The 20651-nt window shown below is 42.2% G+C and overlaps 1 protein-coding gene across 4 annotated transcripts in view; it reads right to left on the bottom strand.

Annotated features, from left to right (window-relative positions):
- The window catches only part of PLCB1 (phospholipase C beta 1), a 401171-nt gene that overhangs the window by 277752 nt on the left and 102768 nt on the right, over positions 1–20651 (bottom strand). For all 4 annotated transcript variants that reach the window (XM_037405583.1, XM_037405580.1, XM_037405581.1 and 1 more), the window contains exon 3: positions 11501–11569. In XM_037405583.1, coding sequence (XP_037261480.1) covers positions 11501–11569 — 69 coding nt within the window. The remainder of the gene's footprint in view (positions 1–11500; positions 11570–20651) is intronic.

Below are 20651 nucleotides of genomic sequence, written 5' to 3'. Positions count from 1 at the left end.
CAGCAAGCGTCGCCGTGCCATGCATTTTGCAGGAACATCCCTGCGGATGGCTCATTAACAGCCCAAGAGTGGAACAGAGTGTCTGAACTCCCCAGCGGCAACAGCTGATAATTTTGTTTATTTAACTAGGACTAGGCTGGGAGGCGATGGAGCTGAGAAAGCCAGAGCCAGGCAACTCACGCTCAATACAGCTATAAGGCTTTCTGTTACCACCACACAAATACTACATAGAATTTCTTTTAAAATGGAGTATTTGTATGCCTCACCTGGCAACACAATCCTATTTGTCATTAAATAGGAAGGGTGTTTGGTTTGTTTTCAGAAATATCCTACTGTATTAAAAAAAAAAAAAACATCAACCAACACTATCAGATATTTGGATGTACTTGCTGCTACCTTCTTGTATATCCAGGGCAGACCAGAGCAAAAGAAAAGTCTCATTTCTAGTTAAATCTTTGGAAAAATGGAAACATGGGTTTAACATGAGTATACTGATATTATTACACTGGAAACAGCCACAGTTTCCTGCTGCTTTATAGTACACACAGACCCTTGGCTGTTTCCATTTGCTCCCATTAGCTACCTTACATGTAGCTGATTCCTCAAAGTCCCACTTTCACATTCCAAATAAAGTATTTCCCTGTGAAACTGCTAGGGGACTTTTTGCAGGAAACCTATGTCACTCAAAGGCACAGCAGTCCATCTGCCATGGGTATTGTGTCATTGGCGTGGCTGGGCTGTCCTGACCTGCACAGACATGACTTGGGACACAACCAGACCAAAAAGCCACAATGATGAAACAAGGATTATTTACGGCAGGGGCCGTAATTATTTGCCAATCAAAGTTTTAGCTCAGAGAGCCAAGCTTCTTCCCATCACTTTTTCTTAGACATCTGTACTGGACAGCTTACAAGTAGGGATTAACAAACGTTAGGCAAATGTGCAGTTTTACAGCCAAATGTGCTTAGCTGCGAGACTAGGATGGTGCTAATGCAATATGGATGATAACGAACTTTGAAGCTGGAAGCTGTTCTAATGGAGTTTAAGCAAGCTTAAGTAACTTCAGTATTAAAGAAAACTTTTTTTACTACTCCTGTAAATCTCAAAGACAAATCTCTCGAGCTACAAGCTCTGACCAAAGACAGTTAATACTTACTGAAACTCAATCACAGATTGCTCAGTTCCTGCCATTTGCCTGAGGGTTTCCAGGCAGGGCTTGACATCCACCACAGCATGTAGGCAGCCCCATCCAGCACAGATAATGACTTACCAACACAGATCATGCTCTGCTCCTCCCAAGCTATTCAGCACCCTGCTGTCCTGTCACCAGTAAAACGCTTTTCCCTGCAGAGCTGAGTAGGGGCACTTCCACACAGTTGCAGAGAAACTGGCATCACTGTCAGTCACAGTTTCTTGAGATCTACACCTAAACCTTTTGTTCTGCAGTAGACTCTTTTGTCAGTCTAAATTTCTGCTGCTCCTCAGTTCCACCAGTAGATACTGAATGAGCCATTTATATGCAGATGAAAAATATATTAAACCTTTGCAACTAATTAAAACTGAGCAGTTTTCTCCAACCAGTTATTTACAAGATAAGGGATGCCATAGAAAATTACCAAGCTGGATTCCAATAAAACAGGGAAATTTAAATAATTTGTTCTAAACAATTGCAGAAAACTGTTTCTGCTTTGGCAGTTTCACTTGAGTGTGTCGATTCTACATCTGAAGCTTGAGGGTACTGCACTACCATCAGATATTTCTCTGGATGCACAGCTCCACACTACTACTAAAATATATACTTTAATATTTATGAAATATTTCTAGATGAAGATTACCACTCAGAAGGAAAGGCTAGTATGACTCAGTTCTTTAGTACTGTTACATTTTCTAATGAAATATTTTGAAATTCTTTTCAGACTGAGTGTTCATGACAGATGATGAATGTTGCATTCCTTATCTTTACCAAAAGAAACATTTTATTTATTATGTTTTGTGTTAGTATTGCACTTAGGAGCCCTACACATGAAACAGAACTTTGCTAGTTACTGACCCAACACTGGAAAAAAAGGGCTGTACTTTCCCAAGCCTTTATGATCATAGTGCAAGTCAAAAGGTAACTTGTGGATATGAACACACAGAGGGTGCAAAATAACAAACAGATCATATTGGGCATTGATAGGCAATATGAACATCTTAGCATGGCTAAAAGCACCTCCAGAATAACTTTACATTGTCCCAACTATTTTTAAATTTTCTGCCAGCCACTGTAAAAATGGCATTTATCAGATTCAAGTGAGCTTTATCACAATTGACAGTGGGGGTGTGTTTGTGATGGCTGCAGCTGGACATGCTGTCCCGGCTGCATTCTCATCTCATTAGTATTATTAGTTGTGAAGGCAGGAATAAGATGTCCATGTCTTCTGTAACTAAGCAGTAACATAAATGTTGTCAAAAGGCTGCTGACACTGGATGCAGCCTCATCGCTGAGGTGAGCCAGTGACACCCACCACCACTGCACCCAAGCACACAGGTGATGGCTGCCACCTGCAGCAACCACAAGGCTCACCAGAAGTGGTACCCACCAGCTGAGCGATGCCATTTTGGAACTCGCATCTCCTCCTGCAAGCCCCATTCCACAGCAGGGATAGGCAAGAAGAGGAATTTAAACCTTCAAGCTGAAACAGCATGGAGGTGATTAAAATCAGCTACACTATCACAGGAAATATTACCATAGCACTGAACTTCACACCTGCATGAAGCACATGCTCAGTTAAGTGATGAGTCCATGCCCTCCAGTGTGCTACTTTAATTCCCCACTGCCACAGTCTGAAAGCTCACAAGATCGGCTTATGTATGGATTTAAAACAGTTATGGAGTATTACGTGTGCCTGAGCACACACAATGCTGTCTCTGTCAATCTCTTTCCAAAATCACACGAAAAGTCATATAAATGAGAAAAAGGGGGAAAAAAATGTGTATGCGGGTTTATTCAAGCCTCTTCAGCAACAGTATGTAAAGCATAGCTTTACTGGTACTCTCTGGTGTTCTCAGCAACTCAAATATCACCTACTAAACTGAGCAGTGACTACCTTTTCAAATTTAAATGTAAAGTTTTAAAATCACATTTAGAAAACATCTTTGTGCTGCTCAAATACAGAATTTCTTGTTACATACTTTGTACTGCATATTTTGGCATGGAAGTATACAACAAGATGTTGTTTAATTTATATTCATAACAAAGAAAAACATAAGACCAAGCAGCAAGCAAGCTAACCGAAACCATCAGCGAGCAGAAGAAAAATAATTAACTATTTTTGGCAATGATTCATAGTAAAAGCCTTAAACCCCTGCACTTTCTACCATACCCTGAATGTTAGTAAATTGTGACTCTGACAGAGTGAAGTTATACAGTGTACAACAAGCTTCTGAAAAGGCCCCAGCTCCCTAAGGCTGTTTAAATAAAATCACCTTCAACAATTTGGGCCATTCTGGTGGTACACTGGGATGCTGATCGTCTCAGAGGTGGCCTCAGGCTCAGGCATGAGCAGCCAAGTGAACCGCAACCTGCGGCAGGCAAGGAATCTCTGCAGGCTTCAGAGCGCAGGTGCAAAATGCTTGTGCTCACGCACTCCGCTAAGCAAGTCAGCGCCTTTGGGACCGGACTTGTGACCCAATGAAGCAGAAAGAAAATGGCTACTGTGCTGCTACTTAATGTCCCAGGCTTCCTTTGTGCTTTTGGGAAGCTTTGTTTTGGTTCCAGAATAGTGTGAGTAACGTTCCTCGTGGTGACATTTCTCCAGGTGATGAAGAAGAAGACCAGTTCTCTCCATGCTCCCTGGGTAGCAGCACCAATAGCTTTATCTTTGGAGATGAGACTCTGTCCCAAAGAAGTTAACTTTCAACAGACTTAAAACAAGACCAACCCCCCCCCCCCCCAAACCCACACAAAACACACCCACTCCACCCCACAAAAGAAAAAAACAAACAAAAAAAAAAAACCTCAACAAAAAACCAAAAAAAACCCCAACCAAAACCGCCACCAAACACAAAACTCAACAAACTCAAAAACAGCCATATAGAAACTTGCCTTTGTTCCTGAATAAGCAGCAGGACTTTACTGTGGGCAGTGGGGAGACCTTTTTTCTGAGAAAGGTCTGCACTGCTGGGGAAAATTTGGAAGAGTAGAGTATGCCGGGTGCGATTAGAAGCCTGTTCAGCCTGGCGAAGAGAAGCAATGCCAAGCTGCAGGGAAGTGGGCAGAGAAGGGCAGCACAAGCCTCGTCCTTCCGCAAGGAGGGTCCAAGGCAAAACTCCCTGGCTCTCGCTGTGACCACAGCTCCCACGCTCTTCGTGGTATTTCCACTGCTTGCATCTCCCTATCTTTAGAACTGTAACTGCACAAACATTGGTCAAATATCATCCAAAAAAATTAATTTTAGGCTTCCTTAATAAAGTAAAACTTAACCTAGAGAAAATGTTTATGTAATGAATGTTTTCATCATTACGAAAAAAAGCAGTCACGTAGAAGAACAAACAAATTGGGAGGGATGTTTGAGGATGTCACTGTTATTCCTAAGGTGAGTGAGAAGAGGGTGAACTGCATGAATATTCCATTTTTATTTCTTTTTGGCAGAAACAGAACATTGCTTCGTCATAATTTACATTAAAGTTTCCAATTCAGCACCAAGGTTGTCGAAGGGAAAGCAGTGTGCATTTATCAGCAGATAAAAACCAACAGCAATACCAGCATTTGAGACAGGCAGAGCTACAGAACTTGGTGCTGCAAAGGGTAGGCCTGTTGCTCTCCCATGTGATCCATTACTGAATGGACCAAAAAGGAAGAAAATAAATAATAATAACAACAACAACAAAAATAGTGATAGTAATAATCTATCTGCCATTTCCTACATGCAGGCTAATGAAGGTGGTTATTAGACACAATATATTTACCTCAGCACAGACTTTATCATAAATAAATTAATAACTGCTCATCTTTCAAATATTTCAGAAGTGACAGAGGCCTCTTTTGTTCTCCTGATAAAAGAAAAGCAAACAGTCTGACCATAAAAATCACAGCAAAATGTAAGTTCACATCCCATAAGGAAATCAAGTGATTGAATTTAGTTTATTTTGACACGTTTTTGTCATTGGACTTGTAAATTAGAAGTTGTAGCCCTAATCAGAGGCAAATCCACTAAGCGTTATCTGTGATTTATTTATTTCCATAGGTGTGCTTTGGGTGGCTTCAAAAAAAGTTCTTAATCTGCATTTGTAAATTCAGACAGTAAGTTAAAAAATAAAGGAAGAAATAGGCAATTATTAACAACATAACAGACAGCAGTCTTACTTTCTGCTTCTCTGCATAAATTTTACTCAAATGTCAGTAAAATCCTACTTATTCTAACTCAGTGCAATGGAATACAGACACAGAAGAAAGCAGTCTTGATAGCACTGATAATTCAAATAGACTTACACATCCCGATTTCCCTGAAAATCACAAGTTTTTCAGCTGAATTATTATTTAGACTTTCCTTGTTAGTTTTCCTTTTAGTTTTTGAGCCAATCTAGTTCATAAAATGTTGATTTTTCTCTACGTATGTGTTAGAAACCAGCAAACCTACTGCAGCAAGGAAGAAGCATGCAGTTTTTAAATTGCAACTGAGATATTCCTGAGATCATCTCACGCTACTTTAGCATTTCAAGAAAACCTACCAAATACAGACAGACTGGCGATGATATTAATAGTAGCTGAGGTCTTGGCAAATTTCTGACATCAAAAAGCTTAATTAGTTTTCTCTGTAGTGCTTTCTCATTGAAGTGAGAAAATTTGGGGCAGGGGAGCTGCAAGTGTTTTTAAAATCGGAGACTACGTTCTATAAGCATTTTGGCATTAGAGTGATTCTATCATTCATAACTTCATCTCCTACAGGTTCCATAGCATATGCCATTTAAAGAAATTCATTTCCTGCTGAATGATTTATGGTATCTTTGAAGGAAAACAGACTGATCAAATGCATCAAAAGTTTTCAATATGAACATTTGCCATGGGGTTATTTCTCTATTCCTGGCAACTCATCCTGGTAGTTCTTCTTGCTACTAAAAACACTTACAGTGGCATTAAGATTTTAGTTTCCATAGAAACTGTTATTGGCTAAAGTAAATATAAGATGGTAAAAAGTGAGACCCCCCCTAGTACTGCAAGCATGCTTGCAGCTGTCAAATTTTCACCCCCAACCTTTCCCCAGTATTTACTGCTTGTGATGTGTTTAGTTATGTCTCCCTTTTAACAATACGGACACTCTGGAGTGGCACTTCCACACTTCACATGAAGTACGCGAATATTCAAAGCTATTTCTACGCCTCATTGTACAAAACTGTATGTTTCTCTTCACTGCTCATTGTGTTATTTTATTTTGCAGACCTCTTCGCTAAACTTTACAAGGGAAAAGATGTCTCTTCATTAGTCTGCACATCAAAACAAAGCTTGAGAGAGTACTACCAAGTAACGTGCGAATATAGGGAAATAAATAATTGCTTCATTGCAACTAATGATGTTCACATTCCTTCAGCATTTCAAAATACAAATAACATAAGCCCTGAGCATCCTGATGCCGCACCCTTGCTGGCACTGGCAGGAGCTCAGAGTCCCCGACAGCTGTGAGAAAAGACACGCCACACTTCAAAAAGGCCACCCTGAATTTATGGGCAGTCACGTCCTCTGAAGGAAAAAACGAACTGCATATTAATCTCCTGTTCTCAATATTTCTCTTGCTCTCTTCCTAAATGATTCTAATGCTTACTAAAAAGGCAAAGTCCTGATAATCATCTCATAATTCCCTCACTTCAGTATAAATTTCATTGTATTTCAAATTTAGGCACTTCTTCCTAACATACACAATTAATAAGTCTTTTCTTGTTCTCTTCAGAACATTACTTTCATTCTTCTTCTCATTTAGAGATCTGCTGCAGTGCTCTGTGCTGCCTGAGATTTGTTCTTATTCCAAAGAATAAGCCTTTGCATATATATTGCATTGAGATGGAAAACTGTTACTGTTTCTGAAAATAGCAGCTGAAGACAGGACAACTCATCCTTGACAATGTGGGAAAAGGAAGGCGATGCTGAAGCTTCTCCATTGCATAGGGGCCATTTGAGTATGCTACTTACAGATTTTGGGTTGGAGGACAATCTTCTCATCCCCCAAGCATCAAGTGGTTTTGTACCTGCTAAAGATCTCCCTTCCACATTAACAGAAACCCAAGTTCCTATGAAAGACATACAGGCTTATTTTCAGATGCCGAAACACTCTGACTGATCTAATCATTAATCTTTGTGCCCCACTTCCTTTGCTGTAAAACCATTCTGACTCTCTCTACCCAAGACTCACAGGGTCTACCTAAGCCCCGAAATCTACAAATTCCCTTTAGGTGCCATTAGGCACCCAAAGTACACCAGAGACCTGTGCAAGTCTCCCGAATTTGTCTTGTCTTCCCAGCCTTCAGCACCATTAGGAAGAACTGGTGGGCAATGCCATGGACGAAAACAAGTTCTCAGTTTCCTAGAAGGATAAACACAGAGCCACTCTGGCACCCAACGGAGCTGAGATGAGGCTCTAGGCTTCACACCATCCACATGGTAACAGCACTTCTCAGGGGAAGCCACAAGTTCCTTACAGTACCCTGGAGTGTGAAAGTGCAGATAACAATTACCACCAGCGGATAAGACTATGACCTTGGCTCTAGGACCGTGGTCTAGTGCTGGGCTACTCTGTAGTTTCAGCCAGGTCCTCCAGGTAAACCACTCCTGAAGTCTTCTCTGGAAGGTCTTTGTTTTGCAGACACCTTTCTGAGCTGCTCCCATACACTGCTGTCACGGCCAGAAGTAGTGCTAATGCTCTGCTTTTAAGTCTCCAGGGAATGGGAAAAACAGGAGCGAGGTTTCAAGAGACTATAACAATCATCACAAACCGGAAGCTGGAGAAGTGGTTTTGCACTCAAAGTGCCAAGCAAAGCTGACCACCAGTATAACTGCAACCTAGTGCTAACATCCTAACGTTAGAGGAGACCTTGCCTCATTCCTCGTGCTACCATAACATGACAACTGTAGGATAAGTGCTGCACTTCTGTGCTTTCAAGGGAACTTTTGAGGCTAAACATAACAGGGACAGAAAAAGGAACCAGACTTCCTGGATGAGAAATCCAGAAAGAAAAAGCTCGGCACTTATGAACAGTGTATGGTAGCATAAGTACATTTATGTATCCCTTATTTGGTGTCTACACTTTGGTGTTACCCCTTTTTTACAGATGCTATGGCCTAGGGAGTAATACAAATCACGAGCATGCCTAATGCTACCTTTCTGCAGAGCACAAGACTATGCTTACTTAGGCAAAGCATTACAGAAGACAATCCATAGCTTGGGCTTAATCACTGGAGAGAGATGTTAACACATTTTCAACAAATTTAGGAACACTGCGAGATAGGATAAAAGAAAAAGAGTACAATGCCTTCTAAATAGAAACAAAGCATTTGGCTGTTGATCCTTCATCAATGAAAACTTCTCCAGAATGAAAAAGCTTGCTTTTTTTCCCCTTATGATAATTACTATAAACTGCAACAAGCAAGCAAGAACAATCCCAAAACATACATGTCCGAACTTACGGAAAAATATTGTGAAAGAGAAATGAACTGAAAACCCCTTTGTGTTTCTCACCTTTTTTCAGAAATTCTGAATGCTGATGGTTGTGCAGAAGGTATATGGAATGTAGCATGAGAACAGACTCTGTTTCTAGCCATCAAAAAGACCAAGAGCTTGGCAAATTAATTAAGCTACCAAGAAATGTCCCCGCTGGTGGATATGGCAGCATATGGGGAAGAAACATGTATTCCAGATGGTGATGGGGAAGAAAGAGTTTTTTGGTAACTATGACTGCTTATTGTCCTCTAAAATCATTACTGTCTGATAGACTTCTGCAGTAGCACATCTAACAGGTTCTGGTAGCTTCTATTGGTGTCACTAATAACACTGAAATTTAGTTTACTATGAAAATAAAAAAAAAAAAGACATTTTTTCATTTAATAGAAAAGTCAAGGCTTATTAAAGATATTTCTGTCAAAAGGTAAAAGCAGTCAGAAATAAATGAAGCTTAAAGTTTCCCATTAAGTTCTTGAGTTTTTGATGACAACCCACAGATGAAATCCACTCCGAGTTCTGAAAATAGATAAAAAAATCTGCATGAACTGGCAGACATCCCCTAACGCAGGATAATAATTGTCCAGGACTACAGGCAGGGAGAGAGACAGCAGGGGAATGAAGATAAAAACCACCTAAATCTCTTATTTTACACTGAAAGATGAATCAACGCACAACAGCATGTTGTCTCTTCCGCCTCACAAGACTACTACAGGAAGCAAGTTCCCAAGTCAACGACGATCCCACTAGATCATGAGAGATTAACTTTTGGGATGGCCAATAAACCTGTGTTACGTGGCACCACAACAGAAAGAGGTATTTGTGCTAAGACAGCTAAACTCCATCCCATGCCTGCAGTTCATACTGTATCACATCCAGGGCAAAAGGCTCTGCAGGTACCAGTAAACCACACCAGAGCTGTTCTGCTGGATACGGCTCAGACTCACCACACAACATAATCATCACGCGCATCACGTTTTCACCATGCAATGAGCGGATTGTGCAGGACTTCTTTGCATGCTGCACGAGGGAAGCTTGCTTTCCCACACAGGAACTCCCCCTAACCATAGGTTATTATTTATGCTCGCCTGACAGCAAGAGTTGCTCCCACCTGGAAGCAGAGCTGTGGAAAAGAGCCTCTGAAAAGCTGTGAACTTTGGCAAGTATCATACATACAAGGTGATGCTCTCTCAGGCCAACATACAAGGCTTTTTACTAGAAAACTCCATCCAATCATAAACTGCTATTTTTTCATTTAAAAATCATAAGCCTTCTGCTGCTATATGAGTTTTAGATCTTCTGTAAATGTGACACAAACATGGTTTCTGTAATGCTCACTCACCTGCAGTAAACACTCTTTGCTCAGCCCCACAACATGGGTCAAAGCGAAACCAACACAACCGGCCCCAAAATGAGCTGTTTGTTTCACACTATTTGAGAGATCCCATCAGCAGCCAACCCAGGTGCTGTTTTCATTCTGCCCACACCCAAATCAATGACAAAAAGCAAACTCACTCACACAGGTGGTGCATTTCACCACCCTAAAAGCCAGGGTTTTCTCATACCCCTCATTTAACGCCACTACTGTCAAATCTGTAACATGTAACAAAAACAGCCTTTATGTAACCTAACAAATAAAAGTCATCGAGGCAATAGCTATGCATAAATTTTAGCTAAAAACATTTTGTTAGAAGAACATGAATGTCCTCTGTAAAGCGGGTAGCATTTTAAAATAATGTTCTAGACATTGTTAATACTTTATTGCTATTCATCATAGAACCATTAATCATGGTGAACTCATTTGGTATTAATGTGGATGTCAAAGTACTTCTGTTGCATTTCAATTATAACTCAGCCTTTAAAATGCTGCCAGCACTACGTGGAAAGCTTTGAAAACCCAATTTGAATAGTCTGTTCAGAGATAACAACAACTGCATTCTGGCCCGCAGAAACAACCTTTCCATTCCTAGTGCCTCCCCTCCAGGGGCTGAGGAGCCTGTGGGGCCATGCCCTGACCCCGGGACGGGTGCAAGGAAGAGGGAGCCCAGAGGGAGGCTCCAGGAAAGCCACAGCCATCCAGACCCTGCCATTTTCCTCCCCCAAGATGAGGGTAGGAAAAGCACAAAAGCACTCCTTTGGGCTGCCTCAAGCCCACCCGTTCAGCCATGGCTAAGCAGCAGCAAGGCCATACTTTCAGGCCCCTAAGGAGATTTCCTTTCCTCCTATCAATGCTATGATTCCCCAAGGCACTATATTGCTTCCAGAGCCCAGTGCATTGTTTTTTTCTCTAATATGTAGTCTCTCTCCAAACAAAAACACTAGAGAGCACATATATCTACAACCTCCTGTCCTTAGAGACATCAAAGAAGTATGCAATACATCAGAGCAGACCTAAGGGAGCTGGTGTCCTCACCTTTCTGATGACAGTTTAAAAAAAATAAAACAAAACCCTCTTTCCGGTCTCAAGAGGCACAGATAAAGGAAAATAAGGAGGCCAAAATACAGCACAGGCCTAAACAACTATCAGCTCCTTGCCATCAGGGAAGCCAAGAACTTGTATAAGTTCACCTTGACAAACCAGGATTTTCATTCCCTTGCTGCCGGCAGAGCTTCCAGCAGCATTTTACATACAGAATCAAATGACAAGAACTCAACAATCATTAATGCTACTCATCAGAAACAGTGTTATAAACAGAGAAAAGACAAAATACTTCTTATTAGCGGAGGGAAATTTTGGGGGTTTAACTCCTGCATATAATTCCCACTCTATTTTATCTAGGTCATCAATGTAAGCACACAACACAAATTCCTACCTTGGGAGCTCTGGCATGTTTTCCACATCTGGCATCTTTGACGAGGCTGATATCTAGCAGCTCAGTCTCCTAGAAGGAAAAATTGCAACACAGACAGTTACTACGTTAGTCAAAAAGCCTTGTTGTGTTGAGTGTCCCACTTCCCATGTCTGTCAGAGGTCTGCCTGTTTGCAATGACGCCCGTCCCAAGTGAGAACAGTTTCAAGGAGTGCTCTGTTGCACTGAAGATATTCTAATAGCAATACTGAGCTTAGACACATAACTTGGTTTCCTTAAAATTGTGCAGTCTCCCATGATACACAGAATATACAGAAGCCATGAGTCAAGCTTATTTCCTGATTCACTAAATACCAGCTGCTGTGCTGCTTTTTTTTCTTTTTTAATACAATTTTAGCATTTTGATGCAAGTCACAGTGTGAAAAAGGCAACATTACAAACAGAAAACCCTACCTCTGCAATAGAAAGCCTACTTTATTATTGCCAGAACATTTTGAAAAGTGCACATAAACCCCAGGAAATGTTTTATCTACGATGATAGGTTCCAGCAATTTTAGTGACTACTGCTCACTGAAAACCATGTACTTTTGACAAGCATTTCATAGTTCATACCTGACTTCTGAGCTGAGAGTTATGCGACACATGCCATACTTGGAACAAAACTGGCACATGACGACAGCTTCTGGTGGACAAATTCCTGTCCTTCCCTGCACACATGTAACATGAAGAAACTCCTTTCCCTGATAACTTCTTGGGTCTCCACCCTCCCTACGAGCACGGGAAGGATGAGGGGCTGAGCCAAGCCCATGGTATCCTGGGTGTACCTGCCAGTGTCAGCTCTGCAGGCTGCACCCACCCCTCCGGGATCAGCACAGAGCATTCACCTCTCAAACCGATAGCAAATGTATAGCTTTCAGTCAACATCATGCTCCCCAATCTCATCCTGTGACTGGGCATTTTGGGATGTTTTCCTGTTGGTTCTTTCTTGAACACCCTAACATTTATGGGCAGGGAGCATCTGGAAGGAGGAAGAATGCTGGAAACTGGAGCAGTGCGATTCCCAGCTGCTGGCTCCCTTGCAAGCACGCGCATCCACATGGCTTTCTGCGTGCTTTGCCAGGAGCAACACCCAACTGTGCTGCGAGACACAGCAAGAACATCCGACCTGATCTGGCATTACTTGACAATCTTGGAGCACATCTTAATACTGTCCGCCTCATTTACACCAACATTTAGACTAATAGCCCATGGTAGCGTGGCTCAATTACATACTAAATATAGTCTAGAAGTACTTCAGCAGGAATGTGACCACACTGCAATTAGAGCTACACCAGTTCAATGCATTTCAGCCTTCCAGTAGTAACTGCAAGTGCTGTGCAGAGAATTTGGAATCTCTGTGCTGGACAAAAGCACTACTTTTTTTTTTTTTTTCTTTTTTTTTCTTCCCAATTCCAAGGAGAAAAGCAAAATAATTTAAAATATACCTCCATACCTCCCGGACATGTTATTTTGCCATGGCTTACTTTGTATCCTTATTTCTTTTCCATTTCAAGGGACCCACTCATGCACAGCTCTTGTAGACCTTTGTTGTCTACTAAGACAAGACATACGCTCTACCACCAAATTTTCACATGACCATACATTCATCACATTCCCCTCTGTCCCCCATGTCAGTCCCAATTCTCTTCTGTTATAGTACCTGCTGAACTTGCATAAGCATTTTTTCCCTCCTCATCTAGCCTGTTTAAGACAAATTGTACTTTTGGGATTGTTATTTTTTGCTTTTACTCACTCCAAAGAAGACAACAGTATCAAAACTTGCAAGGACTGGAAAGAAGTATAGGCAGGGTCATAAAAGGTGGTATTTTGTAAACCTCCTTAGAAAATAACCCAAACTATACCAATACCCAAGGCATATGGACACAAGCACTCTTCTGACAGCACTGCAGCCTCTCACATGGACAGCTGATCACTGTACGCAAATGCTTGTCAACAGCTGTCCCTGTTCCAGCTCAGGAGCAGCTGATGGTCCAGTTTGAAGGTGATCTTGCTTCCAGATCTAAACTATATTGATCCTTATCCTGCCTGACATGAGCAAAACTGAGACCAGGAGTCAGGGCAAAGCTCAATATTCTGAGTGCAGAAAAGCCCTTATGCACCAAAGTCTGGGTAATCTCTCACTATTCAATTAGACAACCATGTAAGGAATACCTAAAAATTGCAGAGGACAGCGAGTGCCAGCTCTCCATCTCCCAGAGTGACTGGTCTCCGGACCTGGATAGGGCCATCCCTTCACCAAAGGAAAACTATCACAACGATGATAAAGCCACACTGTTTATTACCAGCCACAGATCTGTTCCTGGGTTTTACAGTAACATACCCACATTTACATCATTCCTCTCTCAGTGGTATTTATTTCTTGAGTACCAGGGATGCTGAAGTAGTGCAAATATGTCTCAATGTATGTTACTACTACTGAAATCTAGCCCATGTCACTTTCGCATCTCAAAATGCAGCATGATACCCCTAGTGCTCATGCAGATGCTAAAAAATATTTGTCAATTAAAACACAATTGGTTACCCTTCCTTTTTATTTTAAAGTAGTGGGAGAAGGGATTGACTCTTTTACTCCCTCAAGTTGTTCTTCTGAAACACCACAATGCCAATTATTACATCAGGTTACCACCTGGGACATACCAGCAGTGGAAGGCAAACTTGCTGCTCAACACTGTTGACGGGGGGGAAACCAAACATATATAATCAGACAGAAAAGAGCCAAAGAAGGACTATGAAATAGCTGTATGTGCAGGTATGGCAGCAGGTGCAACTTTAAGTAAAACAGGAAAACGGCACACTGGAGGGCTTATCTTTGAGTTAATGCATGCAGCCATTTAGATACAAAAGTGAAATAACGAAAAATGGCAGAGCTACATTCACGTTTATCATGCTCGGAGCAAGAACTAAGGTGGGAAAGAGAACAGTCATGACATAATTAGGGGGAGAAGGAAACCCGACAACACTGCACAGAAGTCAAGAAATTGAAAAGAACACCAGGGCTGAGAGTCAGCATATTCCATGAGCATCGAGCTAAGGGAAGCCAAGGCAGAGCAAAGACAGGCTGAAAGTCCATCAGCAGAAACCATGCAGAGCAAACGTGCAGAGCAGAGCGCAGAGCAGACAGCACTTCACACTTAGATGACACACTCAGCAAGGGCATATGTACCCAGGTTTGCTGTTAACGAACAAGAACAGCCCCTTTGGACTCTCCCCAAAGACAGACCTCATCCCTTTGGGGGGAGAACCCAGGAGTTATATCTACCACAACAAATAATACTCACACCCCAAAGCTGTCTCCAGCCCACTGTGAGATCTTCTACAGAAGATATGGGCACATGCAGCCCATGTCGTAAAAAAAAGATTTTGCTGACTGAAAGAACTGGCAAGCACTAAAATTAAAGGCTTTAACAGCAAACACGTAAGAGAAATGAAAGATGCTGAAGAAAAACGGCTCTTAAACAAAGATGCTGAGCCACACACAAAGTGAATTTCAGAAGTTGTTTTGGTTGCATCAGTCAGGCATTTTAGCTTTTAACAAAGAAAGCCGAAACAGAATTAATCATTTATTCACTTACAGAAATGCAACTAGACCTCCCGTAATACAAACATTAAAAATACCCTTTTAAATGGAATTACACACATTACAAAGAGACACAGAAAAGAAAAAAGCAACAAACAGCACCCCCAAGAACAATACAAGGAACTGGAACAACCCTGCACAGGCCTGCATCCTTCTGGATAGAAGAGAATGAGGAGAGATAGGTTGTGTTGGAGTTCCGACTACTACTTTCAAGCTGCTTGCATGCCACCATTCCACTTGCAGAAAACCTGGTAGCCTGAGGACCCAAGACCTAGCAAGGACAGTCTAAAAAGAACAGGGAAAAAGTGGAGTTTTGTGGGGCTACTTTGACAAGACCACTGGCGTGGTGGTAGGAAAAGTTGACCCCCTGAAGATCCATCTAATGGTCTTCCTGGACTGTTACCTCTCTGACATAGGAAGCAAGTTTTATAATCGTATCCTTATAATCCTTTATAACCCTATTTGGCAAGACCATTTAATTTCGGGGGTGGGGGTGGGGGGGGGTGGGGTGTCTCCTAGACAGTAATTATGGAAGGAAGCCACAGGAAAACAAAGTCCAAAGTCTCAGCCACCATCAGGTATCAGAATGGAATGGTCCAGTTTCCATAACTACATTTGATATGTGTACGCTCAGGTCTGCAGCAGCAAGAGCCCAATAGGTGTTGTAGCCTATGCTCTAAATTAAGTAGATGAGAGCAGGGTATGCAACCACGTAAGTGCCCCTGCAGGCAGCGTTCAGCGGGGCTTGAATTAAATCAGCATTCATGATGTGCAATTTCTTACAAGTTCTTTGGTTCAGAAATACCAGCCTCCCTGGAACTCTCTGACCCCTGGGCACTTGCTTTCATCTTTCAAACAACTAATTAAGAGGACAGAGAGCAACTTCCTCCCAAATGACAGAAAAGACAATTTCTATTTCCCTACTGCAAAATGTGGGCAAACTTCTGTAAAGGGAAAGTACACATGAGTACTGGACAGAAAAATGCCCCATTTCCCATGCAGCAAAACAGCGCAAGCCCTCCTCTACTTGAGTCAACAGGAGTTTTGCTACCACTTCCTGCATACAGGCTTAGAAACTGCACTCTGTGCTGCACGAGGCATGAAAGCAATAGCAACTGGAAAAAGAGGAGGGAAAAAACCCCAAAACCAACAAACCAAAAACCTCTACAAGTCCAACTTTTCCTTGTTTAGAGGCCACTCATTGCTGTTGGTACTTATTAATCTTGCAATAGAGGAACATCTCTTAATGCAAGTGGTAGATCCCTCCAATAATTTATAATACAGAAATTCCAGAGAAGTGAATTATTAATCCTACCATGTTTGTTTTCAATTAGCTGCTGAGACAGAGATGCATTCATATAGGGCTAGATTGTGCAATCTCACTTTTATGGGTGAGCACACATTCACAAAAGCAATAGATTGTGCAACCCTCGGTGACTGCTTGAACACTTATAATTAGGCCCGTTTGAATTTAATATAGTAACACCAATTCATACCAGCTGAGTATCTGGCTCACTCCTATTTTAAACTGCCCAAAATGATGCCAACTGAATCGCAGTGTCTTGGGAACTTGCTCGTGACGTAACCCCAGCTACAAAGCAGGATTCCTTATCAATCCCTCTGGAGAGCTCTGCTGAAGAGCGATCGGCGGCACGGTGGGCTGACAGCTGGATCAAGTGTCCTACAGAATTTCACACAAACTATGTCAAGGAGACACAGCAAAAGCTGGTGTGCGTTACAACAGCTGCGCGGGTTAGTCCAGATATCTAATTACTTTATTACATTCCTAACAAAAATAATTCCACTCTGCTCCGCATACTCGCTGTGGCTGAATAGCTGTGTATTGCTCTGACCTACGTTTGTTCAACCTTCATTTCCACGTCCCTTCTGTTCGGATGTTCTTTTATTCCCATTGTATGAGAAGTTGCTGCATGCTGCTGGTGACTGTGGAGCACAGTTCTCACAGTCACGTTGCTGTAACCACTGCCATTAAGGAATACAATCTAACACACACAACTAATTAGAGTGAGAAAACTCATTTTCCAGTTAGATTTAAAATCTGTTGCTTCTAGTTTCAAATCTGAAAAAGAAACTGTGTGCTGGAAAGCTTATCTAACTATTTTAAATATTACCCGTGATCTAATAGAAGACACAACACTCTGCCTTCAAAGTCTGCCTGATATAGTGCTAGCAAAAAAAAAAAAAAAACAACTTTGAAAAAATAAGCCAGTTTTGTAAACATGCACCATTTAGTGCTACTGGATGGCAACATCTGGTCAAAGTTTTCAAGGGGAAAAGGCCATTTTGCAGAAACAAACTTCAAACAGACTTAAACAACATCTTCTACTGGGAATAATTAATCATAATGAAATGTTTCTTTAACACAGAAAGACTTCATTTTATCATGTTCTCAACATGAAAGCACTAAATATTTCTTAAAGCAAAAGATTTATGCAGTTCTGGGTTACTTTTCCTTCTATTCTGCATTTTAAAAATGTTACTTAAAATAAAACCACAAGTGACTAATTTCCTTAAAACACATCAGAAAGAAAATATTAAGATCAACATTTGAATCTGATTAGGAACAATTACCAGTTATGCTAAAGAAGTATCTGGCCTTATAGATTCTGAGTAAATTTGTATGCAAACTCAGCAATTTACAACCGTTTACCAAATACATCTCATATAGGTTTTGGATGGTTTTGACAGTGTAGTGATCAATCAGCCACGCTCAGATTAACTCTAGGATTGAAATTCCCTGCAGTGAGGGTGAACATTTAGCACTAATTTAAGAATTGTGCTTCCACAGCTACGGCATGTCATATACAATCCCCTTGATAAAAGCATATCTATTTTTCCCCATTAAGAATAAACTGAATGAAACACAGTGATTTGGCTCCTCATCCCAAAGGAAAACTGTGGATGACTGGTGAGGCTGGTTTAAAGTAACCTGCATCAACAGGTACAAGAAGAAATAGCAAGGCTGCCCGTGACCTTAACTGGAGCTGAGCTGAGGTAGCACTGTGCTTCCCTGAAAGTCCCGTTATATAATTCATAAGCCATGTCCCACTAGAGAGCCAGTCCCTGAAGAAACTGCCTCCATGCTTCCTCCTGGCAGCACACAATTCAATTATCAGGCAGCAAAATCATCAGCTGTGTCAATACGAGAGCTGCGCAGTAGCACGTACACCCTGAAGTCAACAGTAAAACTCTCCCCAACAACAGCAAAGTCTTTTCCTCCATAGAGTTGTTCTTCACAAGTCCAAAATACATTATTACCTTCCCACCTACTCTTTTCAACAAGCCACTGAAAATTATTACCTAAATGCTAGAACTCAGCAACCTGCCCAAAGCAACCAGACCTCTTCTAGCTCCTTGCAGGTGATGCTCTCCTCACAGTTCTATGAGGCAGCACTGCAAGGCATTCAAGTAATGGAACAAACACTCAGGATAAACTGCATGTGCCTAAATTAGCCATTGCCACCCCAAAGGGTTATTAAAAGTTTTTGTGTATGTTTCAACTTGGTTAAAGTGGCTCCCGAATTCTCCGCATGGTAAACTTCTATCACAAAATTCAAAGACCAGAAGAAATCCACAACCCTGGCACCCCAAAGGGAAAAAAAGGCAAGAGGCACAGCTGTTCCTGAGGAGTGAGAGAGACTGAGCAGGCTCTGCTGTCTCCACTTCTTCACTCAAAACCATTCATTTCCAAGCTCTTCCTTTCTGGCCAATAAATGCTGGCAGAAAATCACCACAGCTCCATCCACTTCAGGCCCATTCAGAGCATGAGGCTGGGCATGTTTTGACACGCACACGGGGGAATTTCAACTCCTAGACCTTTCTCTCTCAGGAGCTGTAAACGGGGAGCTGTTTGCCATCATCAGTGGTACACCTCCCCATGGAGCTGGTAGAGGCACTCTGCTGTTTCTTCTGTCACCTACGGCACTAACAGGCATCCCCCAAAGCAGGGAGCGATGGAGACAGGAGGAAGCACGTAGATGGGCTCCTCTTACACAGCACAGCAGCTTGGTCAACAAGAAGGGACAGTTTTAAACATTGCTTTGACCACACAGGCTCCTTAGGTACAGACTAGCACTTCTGACCAAACAATCCAGGCAGATACTCACCCTCTTTACAGCTCCTGGCATTCAGCCCCAATTCAGGCAAGTAAATAGTTAAGGTTACTGCTTCATCCAGTTCAGAATACAGCTTTAACTCCCACCACCCCACCTGCCCAGCCAGCCCTTTCTGGAGAACCTTTCTGTCTTGCTTCCTCAGCCTCTCCTGCTCTGCATTCTGCAAGTAAATAAACATGGTTTATTAGACACTTGCATCACACAAGTGATGCACTTGGGACCCTGTTATACCTGGCTCCCCAGGTGGCTCTCCCAGCACTCTTGGTTACAGCACCTGCTGAGGTGAGCACAGCTACAGTCAACTGTAACTGGGTGGTAAATTATCTTCTCCAAGCCATTTCAAGGGTTTTGCTATCACAGGCAACTGAAATTCTTCAAAAACCACTTTAACAAAATGACTTCTTACTACCCAAAATTAATTATCTGCAGTTTCCAAACAGAGCAAAGCTTTATCAGGTGGTCATTAATTGTTCTTAACTCAGAGAGTTAGAGGACCTCAGCACCTGCAAGGCAAGAACTAGTATTTATGATTTGACTCAACTGCTGGGAATGAGCTCCAAATACCTTGAAAGGTTTCTTTGATTGCAAGCTCTTCTTGAACTGCCAAGTTACATGACACCCCTACTGAAAGGCCATTAGAGTAAGCACACCTATAGAAAAGTAAGCCACAAACTGAAAATTTTTTGCTCTCTTAATAACAGTCAGTCTCTCAGTGTATCCCTGGAGATGCAACAGCAGCAACGTTTTCTAGTACAGGGAAAATAGTGTGTGGTTTATATGAAGCACTGGGCTATTAGAAAAAAAATGAGAAGGAATTTTCATGTTGAGTAGCCTTTTAATAATCACAGAATGGTTTAGGTTGGAAAAGACCTTAAAGATCACCTAGTTCCACCTCCCCTGCCACAGGCAGGGACACCTTCCACCAGCCCAGGCTGCTCCCAGCCCCATCCAGCCTGGCCTTAAACGCTGCCAGGGATGGGGCCGCCACAGCTTCTCTGGGCAGCCTGTGCCAGTGCCTCGCCACCCTCACAGTAAAGAATTTCTTTCTAATATCTAATCTAAATCTACCCTCTTTTAGTTTAAAGCCATTCCCCCTTGTGAAAAGTCCCTCACCAGCTTTCCTGAGGGCCCCTTTAGGTGCTGCAAGGCTGCTATAAGGGCTCCCCAGAGCCCTCGCTTCTCCAGGCTGAACCACCCCAACTCTCTCAGCCTGTCTTCATAGGAGAGAAGCTGCAGCTCTGATCATCTTTGTGGCCTCCTCTGGCCTCACTCGGACAGGTCCATGTCCCTCCAGTGTTGGGGGCCCCAGAGCTGGACACAGTACGGCAGGGGGGGTCTCACAAGAGCGGAGTAGAGGGGGCGAGTCACCTCCCTCAACCTG

Source organism: Falco rusticolus, chromosome 12 (genome assembly GCF_015220075.1).
Source record: "Falco rusticolus isolate bFalRus1 chromosome 12, bFalRus1.pri, whole genome shotgun sequence".
Classification (NCBI taxonomy): Eukaryota; Metazoa; Chordata; class Aves; order Falconiformes; family Falconidae; genus Falco; species Falco rusticolus.
Note: the sequence above shows the minus strand (reverse complement) of the source record. Positions and strands in the feature narration are given on the sequence as shown.